This window comes from Sipha flava, unplaced genomic scaffold, assembly GCF_003268045.1.
Source record: "Sipha flava isolate LNK unplaced genomic scaffold, YSA_version1 85_pilon_pilon, whole genome shotgun sequence".
NCBI lineage: Eukaryota > Metazoa > Arthropoda > Insecta > Hemiptera > Aphididae > Sipha > Sipha flava.
In genome coordinates, this window is record NW_020273627.1 from 1,047,154 (window position 1) to 1,075,030 (window position 27,877).

Consider the following 27,877-nt stretch of genomic DNA (forward strand, 5'->3'; position numbering starts at 1 on the left):
TGTTTCACCACCTTAATATATTCAACACCCAAAGCCCGAAACCAGAAAAAATTATCCGGATGCCAAGCCTTGCTGAAAATATTTTTTTAAATTTAATTGACCAACAAATGGAGTCATACATCGTAATTTGTATATAACTTACACAATTTACAGCGGATTCAATTTAAATTTATCTGGGTTTTTGCTCTAGGTAACTCCTAATAATTTCTAATAAAACATAAGATAATAAAATTTGATAATAATATCAAATTAATAATTACTGGAATAAACATATTATTATAAACATTTTGATTTTAAATTATTCATAATGTGACTATTCTAATTTATGCTTTTATTATTGATTTTAATTTTTAAATTTTTAAATACTTACATTTTTTATTTAAATTTTATTAGTTTTTAGGTTTTTTTGATTGTATTAAGACCTAAAAAAAATTGGGAAACACACTCGCTTAAGTTAATTCGATCAGTTGTAAAACAATATGTTATTTAAAATGTAGAAAAATATTTTAGTGGTATTGGTTTTAATGAATAATAATTATTATTAACGTTTTGTTTACGAAAAATATCCATTTAATATATTCATTGTACTTGTTATGTAGTTCAGGGTTATTGAAACAATAGGTATGTCAATATAAATACAATAAAATAAATATGAAAACAGGACTAAAAAAATTATTTTGAATAATTGTATTTGAAAATTATTTAAATAAATAATTATTTTAAAAATAAATAAATAAATAATAAATATAAAAAAAAATAATAATAATATTTTATTATTTTCTATTTTTATACATGTATTTACTGTTTACGGACGTTTCGAAGTGGTTGAACATTATATGGTTATTTATTATTGTGATAATATTGAATTTTCTGGTGAAGGAGGGAAGGTTCACAGAGTAGTTAAGTGCCTACTCTGACCAGTGGTGGATTGGTCCAGTGGGCAGGTGAGCAAATGCCCACTGGGCTACTCTGTGTATTTATTGTGTATTTTTTGTTATTGAATAGGTACTATGTAAGTGGTGAAAGATAAACAGTACAGTATTCAGTAACATATTACAGAAAAATTACTAGACAAGAACATAAGGTTTATGGACGATAGACAATATATGTATTTTTACAAACCAATACATTTTGTAGATATCACTTAGATAACGTGGGTCTTTATTTCATTCGACGGCCTATAACATTTTGTAAATAAACTGTTATAACCAGAGGTGGACTGAGGGTACTTCGGCCCAGGTGGAAAAAGATATGACCGGCCCAACATTTTTTTATACAATTGCTGTTCAACTAACGAAAATTTTCAATTTTTTTTTTTATCATATCTATGTACCTATTTAATTTTTATTTTAACAATTTCTAAAATTCATTAAATTCATTAAGTTATAGAATTTTTTTTTTCACTTTTATACATCATCAAAAGAAAATATTTAGATATTTCTATAAGCAATGTTGCACTGCGGTGCAAATAGAATAACATAAAAATACTTAATACATTAGAGCACAGAACTAAAACTATAGTATTTTTACAAAACTATGTCTAAATTTCATTATTCAAAATCTTTTTACTTTCTGCTCGTTTTGCAAGGATTGACAAACAAATTTCCGTGTTAAAGTTTAAAAAAATGTAATACTAAGTAATTATTAAATTAAAATTTTTAAATAGTTTATTTCAAAATATAATGTAGGTAACTAAATTATTAAAATTTAATTTTTTCAAGTGGGATTGAGTTACAAATATTAACACAAATATTTTTCCTAAACAATTTTTTCAGTATATAAATAATAGGTATTTCCTATATAGGTATATTTAATAATTAAAATTATTTAATAATAATATGTAAGTATGTAGGTATACACCTATGTAACTAATTTTAATTAATTTATCTATGATTGAATTATGTTAAAACATAGGTAAACTCACTTCTTGATCATTATTGAAATGTTCATCTACATTATAAATCATTGGTACTTTAACTATTTCATTTATATTACTGTTTGTATGGTCCTAAAGAAAATGTTGTATTAAAAATATAAATAAGTTTTATACTTGAACTTTTGATAGTAAAACGATTGTGACTTCTAAGTAAAGCTGAAGTATAAGAAACACTCAGAATTTAAATTTGGGTGCATAGTCAAATTAGTATTTAATAATATATAAAAAAAAAACAGCCAATATCTTATATTTAATTTTAAAAAGTTAAGCTTTCGCTGATTTTTGTCATTTCCAAAACTCAGTAATTCAGCAGCTCGTTTTATGCAGTACTTTTCAGCTCCACCTTCTTTAACTGTTTTTTTAAACATTGAATTCTTAATATTATTAATTTTTATTTTTATTATTACGTAATAGTTTAATAATAATTTTTAAATATAAAACAACTAAACAAAAAATATCTGATGAAGTTTAATTGATATCGATAATTAATTATGTATGGTGGCTGACGGCCGTATCTACATGATACGTACATACTACGTATTTTTTCGGTTATTAATAGTATTATTTGTAATAAAAAGCTGCTGCCTGCTGATGAACATATTATCGTTATAACATAATTTTAATCTTGAATAATATTTTCTAATGTAATTTTAACCATAAGTCAACATTGTTTACATTTTATATATATATATATATATATATATTCTTACAATAATTTCTGTTGCGTTTAAATTACAATGATACTAAATAGTTATTGTATTGTCTTTGTCTAAGATACGATTTTTCGTAACAAAAAACTAACAATATTCCCTTATGATATAAACAGATGATAGTAGTAGCCCAAATTATTCATAATCCTACCGGCCCAGGCGTTTATCTCCGCCTCTCCACCCGGGCCAGACCGCCCCTGGTTATGACCACAAACCAGCTCGTGGTAATACGTGGCTGTTCATGTTATCTATTTTAAAAACAACAAATAATAATCACGGGTTCTCTAAAAGACAGTCAGCAATACCATTGATTATAGATAGTACTATCTATAATCAATGGCAATACCCACAGATATAGATAAGATAACTAGATTGCTAACTAGTATAAATTGACAAGCAGCCCTGGAGACGCCTATTTCGCGCCATGTTGCTTGTGGGCTATGGTATTTTATCAATTCTTATCGCTGTGATAATACCACAGATAAAAACATAAAATAAATATTATCAGAATTCTTATTACTCAATTAGTTTAAAATAATATTTTGTTTATGTATGAAGATACTTGTATATTAGTAATTTGTTTATTCTACCTTCTAACTGTCTGTTGCAATCTTTTAACTTTTTTTCTTAAACCAAATTTAATCGGAGTTTCTTTGACTATTTTCCTTTTTTTCTTTTAGTTCCACAAGAAGTTATTTGTGGATAACAATCTATTAAAAATTTATCACTAGATTTAAAAAGCTCCCTTTAGAGATTCTTGTTGGAGAAATCGATGGTAACACATTACAACTTATTGTATAGTCCAGTGGCTCTAGGACTGAAATAAAATAATATTTAATATTGTTTGAGGAATTATGTTAGTGCTAATTTTCAGTCATTACAATTATTATCACTTTCAAACTTGGGTTTACTGAATTGGCAATAAGAATGTTCAAGTTGAACCGTGACGACATAAAATTTTTCTTGGCCAATAAATATAGTAGGGAATGCTGTTTCTTTAAGCCGTTTAATATCTGGCCGTTCTACAAAATCATTTTCGGTAAAATGAATGTAACATATCCTGTGATATGTTGGGATAAAATTATGCCTTTTTATGGTAGCTATCCACTTTTTTTTAAGAATGCTATTTCTAGGAAATCTATACAAAAATGATTTTATAAAATAATTGTTAAGCTGTAAAATTGAATGTTTCGATGTCCAGGTTAAAAACTAATTATTCATACTTGAAAAAACTACTTTATCCCGACCAGAACGATTAGCACATCCAAGAACACAGCAAGTTTGTGGAATTTTAAATAAAAATTTTATTTTATTCAATTAAAAAATTAAACAAAGTGATTTCTAGTTTTTTTCCATGCAAAAGTTAAAATACCATTAGATTTTAATTGCATGTGCTCATTTGTTGATTGTTGTTATTAAGATTTAAGGGTGTTGGATATAATTTATTTTTAGACAAAGATATTGATAATAGTTTTAGTTTATATCTGTGTTTTTAGATCATATTTACACTATATTTGTTTTTTTTTTTTTTTGGTACAAGTTACTTTCTAATATTGTTTATTATTAATTAATAACTATAAATAATTTTTATTCATAATTATAAAAAACATTATTTTTTATACAAGCATATTTAAATTTCATTTTAATTAATGATATTATACATAATTAATACTTATTATTTAATTTATTTTGCACTATTGGTTAGACTGCAATAACTCAAAAAACTTTTATTGAGACATCGATGCTTTAGTTCAAGACAGCAATTACTCAAAAATATTCAGAATTGAGTTATCTACGTGATATTATTTGCAAATTTACGACGATTTCGATTCTATAACGAATAACTTTTATTTGCATTATTCGCCTCTAGAGGTCGTTTATTTCATTCTAAAACTAGTAGTTTCATAATTTAAGTTATTTCAGTCTTGAATTGAGGTGTCGATGTGTATGATTTGATTTGAAATACCCGCCAAATGATAAATATATTTGGTATCACTTTAAAAATGTTATGATAACACTACAGAGCCCACAACCAACATGTCCTTTTTTGACGTACGCTGTTATCACTAGTTAGCAATCTAGTTATCTTATCTATATCTGTGGCAATACTATTAATGTATTTTGATAATTTTATAACACTAATGCGTGATTTGATAAGCAATAAATAATCGGCCTGTAGATTTAATAAATTACCTTGTGTCAGTGGCGTATTTATTGGGGGGGGGGGGGCGTTCTGGGATTTTCAAACCCCCCACAAATAAATGAAAACGTTAAATTTTAAACATATACTGATATGTAATATAATAATTTTAGTTTTTTTATTCAATTAAGTATTAAAGTATAATGAAAAAAAAAAATATATATATAAAAAGAATATTAATATCACTAATAATTAAATTTTAATCGGATAATAATAATAATAATCGACCGCGCGGCATTCACACACGAATGATATATGAATAATCTGATGCGAGGAAATTATCGCTTAGGGTAGATAAGAATATCAATATCTTAGTCCGTAACTGTCACGTCTTTTCAGTTGACAGTATGCACTAAGCATCTATGCGCAACATAAAGTAATTTAAAATACGATTATTACGATCATACATTTAATTTAGTTTAATTTCATTAATTTATTTTCATTTAATTGTTGAGTTGGTATTGAACCAAACCAAAAAAAATCTAAGTGAGGATCGGAGAAACTTTGACTTAAAAGAAATGCTGAGTTGAAGGCATCAGCTAACGACCTAAAACAAAAAAATGTATAAATGACATTTTTTAAATGCAGTTAGAGCTATTTTTTTATGTTTTAGGTCACTTTCTAAAATTTGCCCATTGGGCCGGTGCCTACCCAGTGCGCCTCTGACTCTGACTACCCTGTGCGCATACTTATGAATACTACTATTAAACACAGTATTATTTTACGATTTGTCTATATAATTACTATAATACAAACAAACTCTTATAATTTATTAGTATTAATTAGCGGTCGTAATTGCACTTGTATAACCTACACAGGTACCCAGGCAATGCAAAACAATTGGCGATGAGATAGCTTAGTGATTATTTATGCTTTAATCTTAAAACTAGTTTAAATATTGCTCTTTTTTTTATATTATTGTACTTTTAGTTTATACCTGTATAAAATTACACGGTAGACGAATGCATCTTATTAATTTTTAAGCATAACTAATTACTATTCATAACATCTTTAAATATTAAAAAGTAGGTACCTAAGTAATTAAGAGCTATAAAATTTTTTATTATTAATTAATATAAAATTAATAATTATTGGAATGTACATAATATTATATTATTATAAATATTAATGGAAAAAAATAATTTGTTGTGCTAACCAAAAATAAGGCATCACAGTTTGTAAAGTTCCACGTAATACCAGAAGTACCTTGTTTAGTTATACATTATATAATATTATATTGTGTGTCAATAGATTGGTCCCGATGACTTACCGTTTACGCGAGTAGTGGTTATTATCAAAAGCGTACCCAAGGAGGAGTTTCGGGTCCGGACCCCCCATTGAAATTTTTACATACTCAACGGTTTAATACTAAATTGTATAATAGAGTATAGTATATAGTGTATTTAAATTTCCTATTACGTGCAATATACAAAGTTTATAAATTATATAATATAACTATAATGTATAAACCATACCTACTCAGCGATATAACTTAGCAGTTCTTAAAACTCTTAAATATTTACCAAACTTAAATACATATAGTTAAGAAGAAATAAATACTTTTTTTTATAAAAAAGAGAAAAATTAATACAAATTGTTAGTGTTGTGTAAAACCATATGCTCTTTAGTTACTTCAAATGGAGTGCAAGTTACACCTTTATCTTGAAATGAAGATCTTATGATAGCAACTTCATTTGATGCATCATCACCAATCTTATTTCTCTTTTTAATTTAAATTTCATTTACAATAAAGAATATTCTCTCAGCTTCAACAATTGAACATGGCAATGTTAGCACTAACTGTGCTAATTTAGATATGTTTGGAAATAAAATACCTTCTTCAACACAATCTGCCTAAAATATAAAACTTACTGTTAAGTGCATTCAAATGTTATATTTATTATTTTTACATTTTTATTTTTTAATACTAAATTATTTACATAAAAAAATCTAATTTTTAATCTGATACATATTTATCTTTTTCCACATTTCAAGTAAAGAAAATGTTGATAATTGTTGGGCTACTTCATTACTTAAATTGCACGACAAACTTCTGTATTATTCTTCGACTTTAAAAGTAGGTATCTATGTACCATGAAAATGTATTGTTAAGAATTAGAAACCCTTCATAATTTGAACAACCATTCAGGTAAAACGCAATGTGAGGATTCAAAAATTACATTTCTTTAAATATGTTATTTTCAAAACGAAGACGCATTACCATTTCTTCATCAGCCTTTAGATAAAATTGAAAACAATTTTTTTAAATTCTTAAATTATGTCCTTATCATTTTCTGGTATCTTTTTAAATTCAAATTGACAATCTGCCCTAACAAAAACTTCATCACAAGATAAATAATTATTTTTGTCAGCAAAAACTGATTTCATATAAATGGTCGTTGATTAAATGTGGCTTGACAAAATTTTGGCAAATATTTTTAAGAAGATAAATATAATTGTTTTACAGTAAATTAATTGAAATACTACGACTTCGAAAAAGAGCATTAAATTTATTAAAATAATTTAAATCGTATTTTAAGAAATAAAAGTAACATTTTATAATTCTATTATTGAGATCATTTAGTATGATTTCGCTTGATTTTAATTTATCTTCTTGAACAGCAACTATAAAATAATGTTGTAAGCCTGTCCATCATTCTAACAGTCGAACAATACATTGGTGCAAAGCTAATCAACGTGTATCTGTAAGAATTAAAATTTTTACTTATGGCCGTCGTTACGTCCCCCTCAACAAAACGAATCTCTTACCCCAAGTCAACTAAATTGGTCTACCTTTAAAAAAGTAACTAACAAAGATATTAAATTCTCGATCTCACTAAAAATGTCGGACGTCATCAACGATGCTGTTAGTCTCCTCACAATCTCTATCCAAAAAGCTGCACTCGAATCAGCAAAACCCTATAACCATACGAACCCCAAAAAAATAAACCCCCTATCACATAAAATTATTACTAGCCGAAAAATGCAGAACAAAGAATCAATGGCAAACATTCAAGTACCCCAACGACAAGGTTAAACTTAACAAATTGAACAGCAAAATAAAAAAGGCTATCCAACAGGACAGAAATCAATCCTACAATAATTATTTTGAATCACTAACTACAAAAAACTCATCTCTTTAGAAAGTGACCAAATCTTTACTCCGTCTAAATTAATCTACCCCTCCTCTAAGAAATGATGACAACTCATGGGTCATTACCGACATTGACAAAGCAAATATTTTAGCATATTACCTAGAAAATTCTTGTTCTCCTCATGATATCCAACCCAGCCATACCCAACTAAAAATTATTGAAGAGTACCTTAAAACTCTTCTACCAATATTCTTGCCTGCCAAACCTACATCTCCCGATGAAATCAATACCATAATTAAAAAAATGCCCGCCAAAAAATCCCCAGGTCATGACCTAATAACGAATTACATAGTAAAAAATCTACCACGCAAAGCCATAGTATACCTATCTTATAGGCATACTATGTATACTATGTATATAGGTAACTTGAACATTTGACCTTTTGAGGCCCCATAATATGGTACGAGGCCCAGGGCCTGCATGCAATGCACACTCTACACACCCGGTTTTTACGACACTGGCTATAATGTTTTTAATAATATGAGTACATTTTTTCTGTACATTTGTATATCTCTAACTAATTTGAATTCATTAAATATATTTTTCAGAAGTGGTATTAAATGATCCACTATAATGAAAGCAACGTTATGATATAAAAAAAACTGATAATATAGTTTCAGCTTTTTTTTACACTAATTGTACCTGGTTCTTCGGCTTGATTTGATTGGACAGCAAATAAATTCTGTAACTTTGGACCACTAATAGATTTCATGTTTGCTTTATGTTTAAACCTAAGAGCATATTTTTCTAATTCACTTTTTCTACACTTTTACTTTTACAGTTTTACATTGCATGCCTTGCATTTACATTTAGAAGAATCAGATTTATCTTCTAAAAGCTATAGTTTAAAGTTACTGTCATCAAGCCATTCTTTTCTGAAAAGTTTTTGATTTATATTGTTGCAAACCAGATAGAATGACCGTACGATGTCGGTAGTAAAGAAGTTAATATTTATTTATACTCAAAATACAAAACATAAGAGTACAATGCTTAAGAGGTTGATCCAAATGTACACATCTACATGCGACAGAGGGCTTATAGCAATAAATTAGTACCTAAGCCATAATGATCTGGTTGTGCACATTCGGACTGGGTCCGTGATGAAGGTTTTCCTGGCTCTCTACAACTACTTCTGACTATTGGTAACTGATGATGACTGACTCTTGTCTTCGCGTTCCTCGGTATTTATTCTATGTTTCTAGGTCATCCTTCTTTTGCATGGGACTGTCCAGGACATTACATATATCCTGTTGTCCTTGATTTCATATTTTATAATTTGACAATTCGTATTTCCGAGAGTAATATCGTGGAGTTTGACAATATATTTTAGGTTATTACATTATCATTATTATTAATTCAAAAGACAGCTTATCCTGTAGTTATTAATAATGCATTTGTTTTGCCATTGTATATTTTTAAGACTAAGGTTACATTATTATATGTGCGTGACACTTTCTATGACATTTGGTAATGGTGATACGTCTTGTAACAATATTTCTTTATTTTTCTTCTTTGGACAGACCGTAACGAAATGCTCTAGTTTTCTTTGGGGTCATAACTTTTTTTTTTTTGTGGAGGTTTGTCGATAATTTTAGCTGATAACGAATATAATCACCTAAAAACAGAAGTTATTATTTTTATTAATTTATCACAGATTCTACGAATAATTATTATCTAGAGCCATGAATTAAAATCTTAGTAAGTTTATGTCTAGTGCCTAAGCTTTCTAATTCGTATAATCTGTATATATACCTACAGTTGATTAACATTTCCCTTACTTTCATGAAATACACTGAAATTTCCCTTTCATACATTTTATGCTCAAATTTCCCTGCGTGGAGGGAATTTCTCTGTCATCTACTATCACTGGCCTTTTAACACAACTTGTCGGCAACGCGTTATCACTGTTGCGTATTATCACCTATTCGTCTTTATCGTATGATAAGATTACATCGTTGTGGACACGCAACAACAGCGGCGGTCTTCGAGTGTCGTGATGTCAACGTTTCTTTTAGCGGGCAAAAAACTTAGAATTACGTGAGGTCTACCGTTCGATATAGGTACTTGGTCGATTTTCAACCTATGATCATCGTCCCTGCGAGTACTATGTAATAACTACTTCGTCGTACTAAACATTCATTGGATCGTTGGCTGATACTTGTCACACGTCAGAACAGTTATTCGTACTGGTCAATTTTGTTGCTCGTAAAATGGTAAACCATAGTTTTGAATATTAAACAATGTACACTGCTCGTTATTTTTGATTATTGCACACAGTGGATTAATTGTGTTTTTTTTTCTCCCACCATGTCAGGATCCACTTATAGACGACACTATTCCTTTTGGAGAGGAGAACACATTGAATTCCGGGAAATTACCGTAAGTTTCAGCAACACCATAGAAAATTATTATTTAGTAAATTAATGGTTTATCCGACACAATATGTACGCTGCCTTTCATTTTTGGGAAACACTTATTATACTATTGCGATAGATCTACATTGTTCTATCAGCTGCTTGTTACTACCAAATGTTGATAATGAACTCTTAAAACTGCGGCTTGTAAGTTGAGTTTTAGTTTCTACTTGTCATGTATCAAATAATTTTTCATGCTCCGAGAATTTTTTGTTCCCTTATTTTCTGACTTTGTCATTAGTTAACGGTATTGTTATTAGATGGTACATGGTCAAATTACATTGATTCTATACATCAATTAGTCTGTTTAGTTATTCTATTCTAGAGTAGTTTGACCTTTTGTTTTCTGCTGTCCATTTTATACATTAAAATAAAAATGGCAGGCAAAAAAAAAATTATCATTATTAGTCCATGAATATTTTTATAAATTTAAACTATTATTCAATCTTTTTTATAACATTGAATAATAATAGTTAAAATTAATAATATATATAAATTATTAATTTCAATGAAATATCTTACAACAATTATTAAATTATGAAATATTTTCTTTTATTCAAAACAGCCATTAAAAAGGTAAAAAAATCTTTTTTGATCACTTGCAACCTTAGGGCTATAGGTTAGGTCATTAAATCTCAAACTAGGGGTAACCAATAACATTTGTAGGTTCACCAATATATAAAATAATTAGAAAAGTATTTTTGTAAATATCATAAGGATTGTTGAAAATTACAATCAATAAAAGTTAAGGATTAATTTATCGTTACTTTTTAATGTTATCATAATAAAACCATCTCTCAAATTCTTGATGGAATTATAGGGAGTTGTGGTCTCAAAAAGTTTGAAAAATCTGGGTTAGACCACAGAGTTTTTACCATGACTTATTATTTTATTGAAAATCATATTATAGTCAATAACATTTTGTATAGTTTATTTTTTTTTCTAAATTATGTAATTTCCCATAAAAAATTATTTTAAAATTTATATATCATTTAATGCTATTTTTCATTTCAGGCACCCATACGTGACATTTTTTCACTTATTCTTCAGAGTGTCTGCTGTAGTAATCTATTTTTTTGGGGGATTATTTACTGAAAGCTTTATCACATTATTTGTTCTTATTATTTTATTATTATCTATGGATTTCTGGACTGTAAAAAATATAACAGGTCAGTTAAAAGTTAATTAGTTAATTTTATATAATAATCTGTAACTTAAATTATATGTTTAATCTTGTTATTGATGTATCTGTTATTGTAATTTAATTTTTTTAGGTCGAATTATGGTTGGCCTTAGATGGTGGAATTATGTTGATGACGATGGTGTATCGCATTGGGTTTATGAGTCCCGCAAGGTGAGACATTGTTGGTTCCCTCCAATTTTAAGAGATAAACATTAACTTTAATTTCTGTATTACTTCATGTATCTCTCCTTCTGTATTTGAATCATAACTTTTAAGTGCATAATTAGTCAGTGAATATTATGAGTTCCCTTTATCAACAGGGTCCTATACAGAATTATGTGAACCCAAGTGAATCTAGAATTTTTTGGGCTGGGTTATGGTCTGTCACCGCAATGTGGGTGTTGTTTTTTATTACATCATTCTTCACTATACATTTTAAATGGCTGGTATGTAGAAAATATCTAGTTTTTATTTTTTAATTTTTTGTAATCAATGATTTTCACTAATGAATGTATTGATTTTCTGTTGCAGTTATTAGTCAGTATAGCATTAACTTTGAATATAGCTAATTTGCATGGTTATATTAAATGTAAAAGTGGAAATCAAGAAAATGCTGGCATTTCTTCAATGGCAAGCAGTTTTTTCTTTCAAAATATTGGAAAAGTAAAAATTTTTTTAAAATATATCATTATAATATCATAAATTTGTTCAATTTTCTATAGAATATGGTTATTAAAAAAATAATTTTGTTTTTTTCTTATAATATAATTATTATTTTTTCTGTTTATTGAATTAAAAAATTCTGATTGGACTCCAAGTTTAATTCAGTGTATTAAAATCTTATATTTAGATAATAATTAAATATAAGACCAACAAATTAAAAACAATCTAACAAACTTATCAAAATTACACCATGACTATCATATTTTATTTGGCAATTATAGTCTATATACATATTAATAATTATAGTTTTAAAATTTTGATTGCATTTTCTATGGTTTTTAAATTAATTAAGTAACTATTATGTATTTATGATGTTAGTATAAGTTTAGTTATAAAATAATAATTAAATAAAACAAAAATGTTGATAAAATAAACTAACATATTGAATAATACATATTATATATTTAAATAAAAATATATTTATTACTAAATTCAATTAGGGTAATATTTTTATTTATATATATAATTGTTATTTTTTTTTCAGATGAGAGAAACCATGTCAAGTTTAAATAGTCCTAGTAATCCACAAAATTTGAAACCAACTGGTATTGTTTAATAATGGAAAAAAAATTGTGTTTTTAATACTTTATGGCTTATAATATTAAATGTACCTATTTACAGTAGAACTATTTTTAGATATTCAGGCTATAGACCATTTCTAACTTGATTTGGTAATTTTCGCGAGTCTCTTGGTTAATATAAAAATATCTCTTGGTATAATACAAAAAAAAAATCTATTTACCGTCATAACATATATGGTAATACCGATTTTTATATAATAAAGTGATAACATTTATTTGATTTTGGAGCTATTTGCCAGAAACAATGATGACTCAAGAATTTCAATATAATGTAATAACATTAATTGTAAATTATATATCAACTTAAAAAGATTAATTACATCATTTAACAGTGTTGCCATAATTTTACTTCTTTTAATAAAAATGATAAATTCCTTTATTCTATAACTATGATTCAAATTAAAATAGATTATTTTTCATGTTAGTTTAAATTAATTTATATTATTAAAAAAATGTAAGTGTAATTTTCTTTTTGTTAATTTCATTCAATACTTTATTTTTAAATGGTTTCTTGAAGTGTATCTAAAACGGATTCTATTGTAGGTAATATGTATTTACCCATTTGATAACCATCACATCATAATAAATTAGAAATATGGATTGCAAAGTCAAGTTTAATAATGAATATGCTTTGTCTTGGAATAATTAAGTTAAAAAAAAAAATTGAAAAAAAATAAGGAATAAGTATACCTTTTATGTGTTTATAGATTGAACTAAATAATTGTTATATTTATTACTTCTTTTTTTTCATTTGATAGATAAAAATATCTATATTTATATCATAATAAATTGTTAAAAAAATTATATTGTATATTGCAAAAAAAAAAAATCATCTGTATCACTTTATTGTTCCTATTTAATTTTAATTTTTATCAACTCATCTACCTCGCCACAAGCATTGCTTAATGAGGTAGATTAATTAATAATTTATTGTTACATTGTTATACTGTATGTGATTTTGTTATTTTGATAATAAATTATTAATTTAATAAAACACACAAAAAATTTGAAACATTTACTACCCCTATAAAATTAAATCAAAAAAATAAATTTAACTAAATGATAAATCATAATTTGTTAATCAAAACTGAATTAATATTTCATATTATATGACTAAGTAATACAAAAAATGAATTTAGTGTTATTGACAAAAATATAATTTTAAACCAAACACAGATAATTATGTACATTCATAATAATTACACAAGATTTTAAGAAGTTCAAGGTACCTCTTTATTATTAAGGTTGTAAGTGTTATAATAACTAATATATTTGATTTTGTGATTAATAATGATTATATAATTTTTTCTATTGGAATTTATAGGGTTTTCGATTATTATTTCTCAACCTTGAAAATGTAATCCCAAACTCATCTGAATACCTTTCTGTATTTATAACAAAGATTTTTTCACACTCATGTTTTATTTAATTATGAGCGATAAATTATCAGCTAAACTGAATTTCTATGTATTTTTTTTTACTGCATTTAATAATATTTTTTTTATTAACTGTTGTGTGTAAAAATAATGTACGCATACCATAGTATCTATGGTAATTTAAAATACATATATGAATTAATTATGACTGAAATTGTCTTTTATTGGGTATGGTCATTGCAAAACTATCTGTAGTTTTCATCGTATGGTATTTTTAGGCTCCCACGTGCAATACTAGTTACTGGCTGGGTAACTGCCCAGGAATTAAACAACAAAACTAATTTCATACTTAATCAGTCTACTGTCTAGTCAACTAAAAACCTATGTTCCCCTTAGTTTATTCTGTATATCCAAAGTAATCGCAGTAAAAGAGCTATCCATGTGCTGAATTGAAAATAAAAATATCACCTACTAATCGCATGTCCATTTATGTCAATATGTTGAATCCTCCAATTCCTCTGATGTGCTGGATAGATTTGATAAAAAACCATCACTAGCTAACCCTTGGAAGACGACATTAGTTTGATAAAATTTGCAAGCGCTAGAAAAAGATAGTTTCTAATATTAATTGAAGGGTCACCTAAATTTTGTTTTTGTAATATGGACTTAAGAAGAAGAAGTAAAAATCAAATACTAGAACTCATGCATTTATCAGTGGTTCTTTAAAAAAATTAATTAATAATTAATTTAATCAACTAAGGTTTTTTTCATTATGATTTCTAATTTTCTATAAGGTTTCGATCCTAGACATGCATCTTTGTTGTTCGTTTTCAGACGGTTCTATGTAGCTTGTAACGAATATTAACCCTTTGGTTAGTACGAATAATTATCAGAACTACTAATAATGACCAAATTACTTTGTCACTTTAAGTTATCATCATTTTTTTTAATTTGAAAAAAGCTTTTTTAATTTAGTGATTTTATTTACACAACAGTGGGTTTTTATTGGGGTAAAACTAATTTTTATTTAAATTCTAGAAATTCTAGAAATTATTATTTTTCGTATATTTTTTAGTTGCAATCTATTCAATCAACTTGAAATTTAAAAACATTGAAAAAAAAAACTATTGGCGACGAATTATAAAAATACTAACACAAGAATTAAGCGAACGGAGTGTTGTTAAATCATCGAGTAAAAGCGTAGTGGCGGCCGAATGGTTAAGTTTATAACTATATTATTCGGAAAGAAAAAAAAAATGCAAAAAATTCCATGGTCCAGGTGAGGCTCGAACTCACAACCCCGGCATAGCTCACGAACAACTGTCTTATAAGTACCGTGCGCTAACCGATTGCGCCACTGGACCTGTTCATTTAATGTCGATTTTAACCTATTTAAGTGCAGTCTACCCCAAAACGGTTATTCGGAACGGCTGTAAATTAATATTTAATTCTGGACCGGCTTGAAGGCGGTTGGAAAAAATAAATCATTGGTCATTAATTTAATAAATCGCAAACGGTTTGTCCGTAATATACATCGAAACTCAAAAATACATACGTCGTATTCGGTCTATAAACTTATTAATAATTGTAGAAGTCATGTTGATTCATAGTAAATGGAATGTATTTCCCGGCTCTAATGATATGTAAATACAGATAAACAGTGCCGCATCTACACTAACTTGGGCCCGTGTGTATATAAAATTAATGCCCTCCTCATGTCCGGACACTGTAGAAAAACTGTACCTTTAATCAATTTTGACCAAACTATTTTGAATTTCGATTAGGTATATAGGTCGCAAAAAATAACGTTGATATACGATAATATGTAAAAAAAAACAATCAATTATTGATCAATCTCCATTATCATTACAAAATATTTATTTTGTTTTTATTTGTTTATTTTTTTGCTTTCTACATATTTTTCATATATTATTATTGGGCCCTATTATAGGATAGAGCCATGGGCTCGTGTGTTTGACACACGCAACACACCTGGTTATTGCGGCACTGCAGATAAATATAGAAATATATAAAAGACACAGTACGCTGCGTTTAATAGTAAATTATATGGTTTACCGTCACATTTATGAATATATATAAATATAAATATACACACACACACACTCATATATATATAATTGATTAAGGAGATTAGATCCGTGCTAATTTTACCATCAAAGTAGGTATACCTATATTTTGTCAATTGTACTGAATTAACTTTTATACATTTATAAGGATATTGAGTCAAAACTGTTGGAAAATTAATTTTTTAAATTATGTTACAGACGGCGCAAAAATAATAATCTCAAATTGTCTATTTAAATTTAGCTAGACCACTAGCCAAACTATAGCACATTTAAGCCATTTATGTTTTATAACTTAATTAAACATTAAATTGACTTTATACCTATTGAATTAGGTCGTATTAATTGTTAAATTCTCAGTTGTCGACTGTAATTATCTTCTGATGAGTTGTTGACACTTTTAAACTTTTTGATTAGTATATTATGTGTAACTGCTACTTAATATATTCTAGCGTATGAATATTAAATTGAGTACTTTTGCGTTATCGCGCCTATCGCACGACTACCTCTTATTATGGGTTTTAGTGACGCCGTTTTATACGCAATTCTATTTCTAATTCTATTTTTTCCATTATCGTTACAATTGCACTTATTGAAATTTTTATAGACTGGCTGGGTAACTTATTGGACTATTGTAGACATTTAGTCACAACCATACTATAGTAGTAATAACTTGTTGTACAGTTACGATTATTTGGCAATGGATCTGTGGAACTTACCAACTACATTGACTTTTAGCTTTGGGTAGTTTTGTATTATTATAAATGTATTAAAAATATGTTGCGTAAAATAATACATTCGAAATCAAGGTACCTAGTCGCGATAACTTAAAAGTAAAATCAAGGTAGTCGCGACGAGTCGGCGGTAGGCGCGATAATGCACAAGTACCTTAAATTGTTTTGGTAATACGTCTATCGTTTTTTATTATTACCTGTATAAAGTTACATTACAATTCCATAAATTCATGATTAAATATTTTAAATATTCGTATTTTATTGCTCTTATTTATTTAATTTACATGTCTTTAATTTTTATCTATTCAAATGTGTAATTTAATTATTATTATATGCAATATACGTATATTGTTAAAAAGAATGCCTCTATATTTTAAAAATAAATCACTATTGTAAAATTGATCGATCGATATAAACCCGTGAAATAGTAAACCAGTATAAATGCCCCTGACCCTCTGGTCAGGTACTCATGGTAAATAAATAAAAAAATGTATATATTTTTTTTAGGAGGGAAAGGAATGGGCTTTTATTAAATGTATGTTGCGGCCCAAATGAAGAAATTGTTTTTACAAGCTACGTGAATAATTATAAAAATATACTAGACATAGTGTACTATCGTGTCCAGTGGAAAAATATATAATAATCTATATAATTTATAATAATCGTAAAAATATTAGGTTTAAATGTAACACCCAATTATTTATTTAATACTTATTTGATTAGTATTGGAAAAATTTTAATTATTAAATAAAATATTATAATCATTTCATTTAAATGTTTAATGAACCGTGTCTTTCACAAGGTGTCATTTTATCTGAACAATCATTATTATTTGAGTCCAAATTTTCGTAACTACCTATTCATTATATTCTATATATTTTATTGTTTTCTATTTATTTATTTTATCTCACCTAATGTTAACTACAACAAATGATAAAGTTGTAATTAGAAATAATTAAAATCATTGTAAAAATAAACATTTGTTGAAACAATTAAAAAAAAAAAAAATTTAAATTAATTTATACTCCATTTTCAACGACAAAAACACGCACTCATTTAATTTAAATGCATAAATATATAATACGGCGTTCACAGTATACTTCAGTTTCAGTACTACAGTATACAATTGTTTTGCATCTGAGACAATAATTTCAATAACGCGTCATAATGACCTGATTTTATTAAACTACACTTCCTCCAATGCGTCAAAATTGATAAAAATTGTCTCATAACGATGAGGTATTGAAATAAACTCTTACGTTTAGTATGAGTTATACGAATTTATTACGTATTTTCTAAGCATTGTCTTATATTAATATTTGTCAATTTAAGAATATCATATAGTATAATAATAATATTTTCATATATTAATAATGTTTTTTTGCGTTTCTAGAATATAATAAAATATAATGATTATAATGTTTAAAAAATAATAAAAAATATTGGTATTATTGATAATATTGTTTTGCGTTTCTAGAAACGGGTACATATTCAATAGGTAGGTACATAGGTATTGATAATTACTTGGGCCGCAATTCACTCACAACCGTTAATTGACGGGTTGGATGATTAACTTTGTCATTATTGCTCCTAGTCCGTCGACTTGGTATAGAAAAAATGTTATTCACACATGACGTAAATAAATAAAAAACTAAATTTAACGATTGTTTTCTATTCAAGTTTTGTGCCGATAAAATTACATCTCGGTGGTCATAGAAAATTATAAAACAATATTTAAATTAGATACACGTGTACAGTTCGATAACGATATTCATACAATTGTATACCATATACGTTCCACCGTAAAACAGGTATTATGGCTCAATTCAGTTTCATGTCGTTTAAACTTTAAAGCACAGTTGAGCTTGATCGGCAAGATTAGCTATTCTAGTTATCGGGATGAACTAATATTGATATAAATGTTTTGGAATGACGAAACGAGCTGAAATATGTCTAATTTAAGTAATTAAACATTTAAATATAATTTTGAAACAACGATACAATTAATATAAATCGAAGACGGCGTGTTTATTAATTTATTTTTAATTTAACAGTTTCGCTTGAAAGTGTATAAGAATAAACGTTTGCCAGAAGAATGTCACGGTAACCCATCTAAAACTGCTTGATACATTTCGTTTTCAACACGTAGGTACTTTGACGTCTACAACAACAAATAATATTACAATATTAACCGTGTTCTTTGCACGTATTGGTGGTACGGAAACCCGAATATTGATCACCGGTAGCTGAACTACTCGTACGTTGTTTTTTATTTATCTCGCGCGTAAACCATATTCGTCTTCCACGATTACTTTCAGACGGATTTAATTGGAATACCTATCGGGACACGAGCAAGTTGCTGAAAAAATTGAAGCCATTTGATCCGCCAATACACATACAAATGCCTATCAAGCCCTATGCTTTTTTATAAATAAACAGTTTTAAAAATTGTACAAGTCGTTTCACGTACGTCGGTCACGTACCTATACTTATATGCAATTACATATAAATACACACACACACGCACACACAAACACACATACGCACACGCACACACACACACACAAATGTATAGTTGAATATAAAAAAAATGTAATGTCTTAAAGTTTAAAGTACTTTTTTAGCACATCGACCTGAAGATGTACGTTTAAATTGATTCGCAATCAATAGATATCTACTATTATAGTATCCCTATAAATGTCATAAACAATTAATTTACTGTTATACTCGCAACATCTTCATTATATCTGCTGAACGCAAACGTGTTTGTTGCCCAAGGTTTCTTACGTTGTGAACATAATTATCAAATTACCAATACGTACCACAGTTTTCTTTACTACTTATTTTGAAATGTGCGACTCGTCACATTAAAATGATTTTTTTAAAAGAACATAAAAAATATAGAAACATAAAAAATATAAACATAAGAAAATAGAAACAGAAACATAAGATATATTATTTGAAAGATTTATTTTTTCAAAAAATTTGTTTTAAAATATTCTAATTTAGTACATTACACAATCATTTTATTAGCTTGATTTTGCTTAACTCACCTTGATGGTTTTCTGTCGAATCTATACTCGAACGAGGTTGGATCAAATACAAAGAGTCCAAATTACACGTTTGATATAATTTCAATTTATTTCACAATTTTTATATAATATTAGTGTATAATATAATATTTGTTTGTCGTGTTAAACTATTTACATAGACAATCCTTCATGAATTTCAAAGATTAAGTACAATATTTTAAGACAATACTATATAATAAACAATAAAGTATATAATATTTAACAATATTCATTGAGAAAAAATTAAAATTAAAACAACAGTAAAATGTTAGCATCTTTTTATGTATAAAAAGTTAGTGCTGCGAAAGCTTATTTCGTATGAACGGTTTAAAAATAGCATTTTCGACTACACCCAAGGTATATCAAATCTTATTTGTTTAATTGTACATAATATTATATTAAATTACTATGGACACGATCTATACCAGTTTGGGGTTGTTTTTCGAAAAACGGACGTTGTACAAAAGTGAAGCGCAACATGGTATGCTTTTTATTATTATTATTTTTTATTATTTTAGTAATATTATCAGACATTTTACAACATTAATAACGTTTTCAAATGATCTATAATAAAAAATAAATAAATAAATTGTAACCTTATGTTTACACGCATTGTGTACGCGTGGTCATTTTCATCGAGTTAGTAGACATATAAAATGCTATACACCTATGCGTTTTTGTTTTTCAGCGTATTCGTTTATGAAAAGAACCGTATCAATTGTTCTCTATATGAAAAATTTTACCGCGAGTAATTTTTCTAAAAACTTACCGTTACAGTTATACATTACGTATATATGTATAGACGATCACGGGCACGCTTTTCATTCTTAGCACCGCACAAGTGTATTCAAAATGAATACCCACTTGCTCCACAAGCATTCGAATCAGGAAAAAAAAGTGTACGATTTCGTGTCGACAAAACTCAACGAATTATCGGTGACAATACACGCACCATGTTTTAATATATGCTGCGCACATTTGTCGACATAACTCTATTTCGAACGTATACTCGTATATGTGTAAATCTGTAGTGCGCGTTTTTGTTTACTTCAATGCTAATTGGATAAAAATATCGTAACATCACGGGTAAGATATAACGTGTATGACGTAAGGCAGAACACATTTTAAGTAATTTTCACCGAGTGGCAATTTAGTAAAATTGTCTACCAGAGAAACATACAGGGAAAATCAACTTCTGTCATTACGGTCGTTACGAGAATGTGTTGGTTAGTGACACAATCACCCACCACCGGGTAGCATTCAATTACCACTGGGGGGGGGGGGGGTAGTGCCGCGTTCTTTGTACGTTAAAATATGCTCTGACGTAAGGGTTGAACGTATTGCATTACGGACCGCAGTGTTGATTTGGAAAACGCGGTGCACAGATGCATCAAGCATCATCGATCGTAACGGTTTATGATGAAACATTAAAGTCGAAGTACATAAAAATAACTAATAAATTTAACCGCGGTTCGAATGCATAAAACAATGCGTTACAGGTTTCGTACGTTTTAGAATTTACGAATACGTGGAGTATACAACTTACCGCACGATTGTTCAAACATTATGGGTTTTATTCGATAGACCGGAAAATGTTTTTTGTTTTTTTTTTTTAAAAAGTTCTTTCTGTTTAATACGTGAAAGAGATGTGATCGCTTTTCAGTTATTTGCTTTTAAATGATCTGCTATGCATATTTTTTGTCATGTCTGCACCGAAAGTTTGAATTTCAACCGTGGTTGAAGCGCTGGAGAGCGACCTTATTCCGTCCAACGGTCGGTAAAGTGGGAATCCCATTGTGCCGGACGGTAAAGTGGAAATCCCAATAGGTGTCGGGCGGAAAAGTGAAAATCCCCAAAAGTGCCGGACGGTAAAGTGGAAATCCCCAAAAGTGTCGGGTGCGTATTCCCAGCACAATCAGAAACTGAAATGTATACCACGGTCCTTACAAAACCTAAACTTTTGGTTAAATTTTATATTCATAGTGTAACCTCCTTGCACGACGCAAAAACATTTAAACATATTTAATTTTCACTGGTACCACATAAGCGCGTTGAATGTTACGGATAATTAAATTTCTTCCACGAAACTGTTTTCGTAGAACAGTCTGCTGTTGCATAGGTCCCTGCGTTACCCTTTCCGCGATCGGAGGGGCGTGACGAAAATTAGCGTTTGCGGGTCGCTCGGGAAGGCAATCTCAGTCTTAGGCGAAACGCGACTCTCGCTCACGACTGAAATAGCTTAATTCCCGCCCTTGCCACATAATACTATTTCGTATTCCTTATAGTTTTTTTTTATGTTTTTTAAAAAAAAGCCTTGAAAAAATATTGAGAAACGACGAATTAACTGAAAAATAAGAATGGTGATTTAGTTTTTATCGAAATCAGAGTCGATCATTTTATTTTTTATGTTGAATATTCGATTTTATTTTTCGATAAGAAAATGTACATCTTAGCGTGATGTTTAAAATGTATGGACAACTTTTGCAATTCTGCTTGCAGATAATTAAAAACATTGTATCCGTCAAGTTATGTTATACCTTGCATGTAAAAAAAAAAAAAAATAAAAATAAATTTGACGAAATTGCAACAAGCAATTTATTAAAAATTGTTAACAATACAACTCTCATATTGCACGCAGCTCAATTGTGTTGCAGCAATTATTTTTATGTTTTTATATAATAAATGTACGTGTTAATAAATCATTGAATCAAATTAAATTAAATTTTCATTTTTTTTTTTTTTTTTTTTTTTAGAAAAATCAGATTTTTTAGAGATTTTCAAATATTCTTGTGTTCTTAATATTTACTTACAACATAATATAATATTTGTTTATTTTTTGGATGATTCAAAATATGTATTCAACTGCTATGTTTAATGTTTTAATGCACTTTAATGTTCGTAAAAGTACGCAACAGTTTATTTTTATCGAGCCGTCATTTATCGAGTATCATTTGATTTTGCTTGCAAAACGTAACTTTAGTAGATGTTGACAGATCGCGCCGGTGTTACCTCCGAATCGGTTGAATGAACTAAACGTTGTATATAAATGCATTAGGCTAGTCAAGAAATTCAATATGATATTATTCAGAAATCGATTTCTTCAATTCTCTTCAATTGTTTCCTGCATTAAGTTGCCGCCGGCAGACGAAGGGAACAATACGAATCATGTGCAGGTAATTGTAGATCATATGTGTTGAATTAAATTATTTATGTAAATTTAAAGTCAATGATTAATCGTATAGTTTGAAATTTGTTCAAACAAAACCATCAGTATAATGTAGTTGCACAAAAACTTTATGTAAGTATCCAATTTTTTTCAAATACTAAGGATATTGTTAAGAATTTGTTACATTCGTTTCAGTTTGATAATATGTTAGTTCATTAAATTAAATTTGAAACATTTTATTAATAAACATATTCAATTACTCCAAAGTACACTTATCAAATTATAAGAACAAGATGGAAATAGTTCTGCGTCAATTTATTTTTAAGTTTTGCTGTACGAAAATAATTATTGAATATAAGTAATAAAATGTAATCTTATTTATGAAATATAAATAACGATTAAGGTAAACACATTTAACCGAAGTTCAAACTTTTTCGGCTCGTAAAAAAAAAAATTCCTTTATTAATTATAGTCTACACTGATGAATCCATTTCCCCTTTTCCGGCTAGCTCTCATTTATTATCCCTAATTTATGTATTTTTTATTATAGCAATCTTTCCTTCTCATATTTTTCTGCCGAGTGTTATGCCATCATTGTTCTTGCACTAATTTTATTCCTTTCTTCCCCTGACAGTTTTCTAATATTCTCCAACTGAATGTCATATATTCAGTCATTGATCAGTTATCTCTTATATTCCTATCTTTTACCTCTTATATTCCGTATAAAAAGTATCTTCTTCTCTCTCCACCAAGTGAATTTTATTATCTAATTCCTCTGGACTCTCAACCATTCGGGAATCCTTAGCAATGAAATTGCTGACAATCTGACGAGATCCACCTCAGCCATTTCATTGCTTCCCCTTACAAAATCTCATCTTCTGACTTCCTCTCAATCCTGCGTCAACATATCAATCATCTTTGGTTCTCATATCGGGACAAGCTTCCAACCAATTGTCGCTGCAAAACACAAAAGTATCGTTCCTGAAATACTTAAAAAAAACGTGGTTCTACAACCTAAATATATCTAGAACATTAATAATTCAGTTTAATTGCCTTCGATCGGTCATTATTTACTCCCATCTCATTCCTACACAATTTCTTTAAATGATTTTCTTTTCCGTACTAAACATTCAGAAGAATGAAGTGTGACTTTTCTCATATTATTTTCGCCTGTCCTTCTGTTACGGGTAGAGTACTAAAATTGGGTTACGTACACATCACCCGAGGAATGTGAACACTACTCATGCCTTTTGTATAAAGTAAAAATATTTGTAAGACGTTTATTTTGTAGGCACATTAACCGGATAATTTGTACATAAGTATCGGCTATAAAAAAATCTTTGTGTGAAATAGCTAATGCACAATTTCTTTTCGGTGGTCAAAGCTATAAAAATGTTTGTGTAAAAATAATTGTTTAACAAATCAATTTAAGAGTAAATGTAAATCTGGGGAGATATTTTGCAATTCAAAATGCCACCCGAATCTGAACTTTTTCAATAAATAACTATGTATATTTAATATTTTCAATTTTTAATATATATAAAATAATAACTTAGTAATATATAATTTACGTAATCATTTATTTTTCGAATTATTATGATTTGGTTTCTTTTTATATTTTATACCTTATCCATAGCACACTGGATAATGAACTCATTATACTATTCATACGAATAAGGTGTACTTTCTCGAGTAATTTGTAAACTACCCATTTTCGAACTTTACCCGTAAACACTCCCTTATCCACCAGTCGTTCACTCCTCTTTAATATTTTAAAATGAAATACTATTAAATGATTTCTCCGCTCTATTATTAATACCAAATCCAAAACTATTATAAGCCAAGTACTATATTTACTACTATTTTTTTTATTACTAATACTATATTTTATCATTGAGACACGTCTATCCATCTAAATATTATTTTTGTAAATCTATGATTCTTATATGTCTTAAATCTTTAAAATTGTAGAACTTTATAATATTTAAATGTACTAATTTCTTATAACTGTTAAAATAAATTGTATAACTACAAAGTTTCAACTACTCTTTAAATATTTATAAAATTATACTGATAATTTATGAATTATACTCTTTTGTTCTAGTGAACTGCACAAGGTTCGAAGCATGTCAAACCTTCCGGTCGACAACCTAGTGTCCGGTCCTAGGAGAGAGGTAACGTAGGATAAGCCCAGGTGACCCGCCCAACACCTATATGAATATTTTATTTATAAAATCCGTAATTTTAACTTTGAAGATATACGTATGTATGTTGATACGAGCCAAAAATAATAATATGTTATTTTAAGGACCATATATATTTTTATGGGTACATTGATTAAAGAAAATAATAATGTAATTTACATATAAATTATTTTTATATCCAAAAAAATAAAAATAAAAATATAACTTTGATAAAAATAACGATTGTATTTAAAATAAATCTCTTATAAGAGATTATAGTCATAACTAATTGTGATGTTGTATCTTCGAGTCTACGTTGTGGCTTAAGAATTATCTGTTTCTGGACGACACTATTGACTCGTTTATTATTGTTAGATGTATATTTAAAACAATGACAAACAATAATGTGATTTTCGAAAAATATGTTAAGCTCAACGACTTATGGTTGTTAATTGTTATTAATGAAATGAACAAATTCACAATAGTAAATATAATTTTAGTGCCTATAATTACTACTGATTAGTATGCATTACATTGTTGTTTTTAATTGTTCGTTTGAATATTGTTTCGGATTTAGAAGAAAATAAACAGATTTTTTAACGAAGAATAATATAAGTTTACCAAAAATATATCAGCTCATCAAACGGTATAATTATAAGGTGTATTTTATGAGTTATTTTAGTGATTATATTCGCTTTGAAATTATCGTTGTAGGTAGAGTTACCTATATGTTTAAATAATTTACGCTGTTAAACAAAGTTTATACGCATAGTTACAAATTGATCAAGATATGTCCCTTATCGCATAAATGCATTTTTAACAAGATAGACTTTTGTAGTGTCACATAACATTATTAAATTCAAGTTTTCCAAAGGATTCGAAAATGATATTACTACGTGTGTATTATCATTATGTGCTCAATATTGTGTGAGCAATAAAATGTACAAACAATTTAATAACGCGTATAAACTTACCGATACGTCATATTATGCATTCGAATTTTAATAATGTATAATGTATAGCATTTTAAATGTCGGAAAATGGGATGCCTCCTGCACGCGGAATGTTAAAAGATGTATTTTTTTTCTTCGCTTAAAATGTCCAAACATCATACAAGATGATCAACATATAAAAAAAAAGAAAAAGTTGAAAGCAATTCATACAAACACATTAAATATAACTAGAAAGTTTAACTAAGCTAGTAAGTTGTTATTCCTTTTTTTACTTGGAAGTATATAGTTATATCATATCAAAATATCAGAATCATTATTTTATAGTCGTTTCGCACAGAGTTATTAAATCCAGAATTGGGAAAATACAAATCAAAATAAAGAATAAAAAATAAAAGCATGAATAACTAATTTATTTATGAATAAAGAATAATTTTTTATTCTGAATAATTGTGGTGCCCTGAATAAAGAATAAAATTATTCTGAATAGTGTTATTCGTGAATAAAACAATTATTCAGAATAAATTTATTCGTTAAAATCATAAATGATAATAATTAAATAATGATATTAAATATAAAAGTATATTTAATTAATTTTTATCAATTATTATATGTATTAATATGTATTACTTTTATATTTATTATTTAAGTCTAAATAATAAGTCTATTATTATTATACATCGTTATTTAGGATTTAAATTTAATATTTATATGATTATAAGGAATATTGAATAACGAATAACTGAATAATGAATAAAATATAGTAAACAAAAATCTCCGAATAATGAATAACGAATAATAATACAAATTAAAATAATGAATAAAAAAAAAATCAATAATAAAATTAAGAATAAATCAATGACGAATAATTTTTTATTCAAATAATCAATTGAATAATATTTTATTCGACTGATACCCAACTCTGATTGAATCATTGGTAATTTAAATTTTTGAAATACAAAATCTACCTAAAGATTATTATAGTAAATTACACTGAGAAGAATATTATATAATATATTACTCATATTTAAATAACGTTTATTGAAGTAGGTTTTTGTTTTGAACGATTAACTTAATATAAGTACATTATATATGGCACTTTATATGTGAATAGAGCACGTTTAAACTGAAATAATTTGTTTTAAAACCGTTTAAAATTTTTTTTTTTATATGGACACGAGACAATTTATGCTCAAACACCAATTTTTGAAGTATAATTATTATTATAATTTTATGACTACTATACCTTCAGTGTAGCATTATCTAAAATTATTCTCTAGTAGCATTTTGAAATAAAATTAAGCAATATTATTATTTTTATTGTTATCATTATTACAATAATAATAATAATAATAATTTTTATTATAATTATTATTAATATATTTTAATTAATTATTAAAATATTCACAAT

General features: G+C 27.6%; 1 protein-coding gene and 1 non-coding gene across 3 annotated transcripts; one reads left to right on the forward strand and one right to left on the reverse strand.

Moving 5' to 3' along the window:
* Window positions 1-9,936: 9,936 nt before the first annotated feature.
* Window positions 9,937-12,944, forward strand: LOC112693342 (uncharacterized Golgi apparatus membrane protein-like protein CG5021). Of its 2 annotated transcripts, none has more exons than XM_025568344.1 (7): window positions 9,937-10,214; window positions 10,316-10,380; window positions 11,430-11,584; window positions 11,690-11,769; window positions 11,919-12,044; window positions 12,130-12,261; window positions 12,806-12,944. In XM_025568344.1, exons 1-7 carry the CDS (start codon window positions 10,212-10,214, stop codon window positions 12,875-12,877), a joined length of 633 nt encoding a protein of 210 aa, XP_025424129.1. In that variant the 5' UTR covers window positions 9,937-10,211; the 3' UTR covers window positions 12,878-12,944. The 2 variants fall into 2 exon arrangements, with proteins under 2 accessions (XP_025424129.1, XP_025424130.1); XM_025568345.1 differs by having other exon boundaries at window positions 11,931-12,044.
* Window positions 12,945-15,549: 2,605 nt separating this feature from the next.
* On the reverse strand, window positions 15,550-15,642 carry Trnai-uau. Its single transcript is given in 2 exon segments — window positions 15,550-15,585; window positions 15,605-15,642. It is a non-coding gene; the product is annotated as a tRNA-Ile (tRNA).
* Between the last annotated feature and the right edge of the window lie 12,235 nt (window positions 15,643-27,877).

Coding starts and splice junctions, on each gene's coding strand:
- LOC112693342 (XM_025568344.1), top strand. Junction 10,381..11,429: donor TTGAATTCCGGGAAATTACC/GTAAGTTTCAGC, acceptor TTTTCATTTCAG/GCACCCATACGTGACATTTT. Junction 11,770..11,918: donor GGGTTTATGAGTCCCGCAAG/GTGAGACATTGT, acceptor CTTTATCAACAG/GGTCCTATACAGAATTATGT.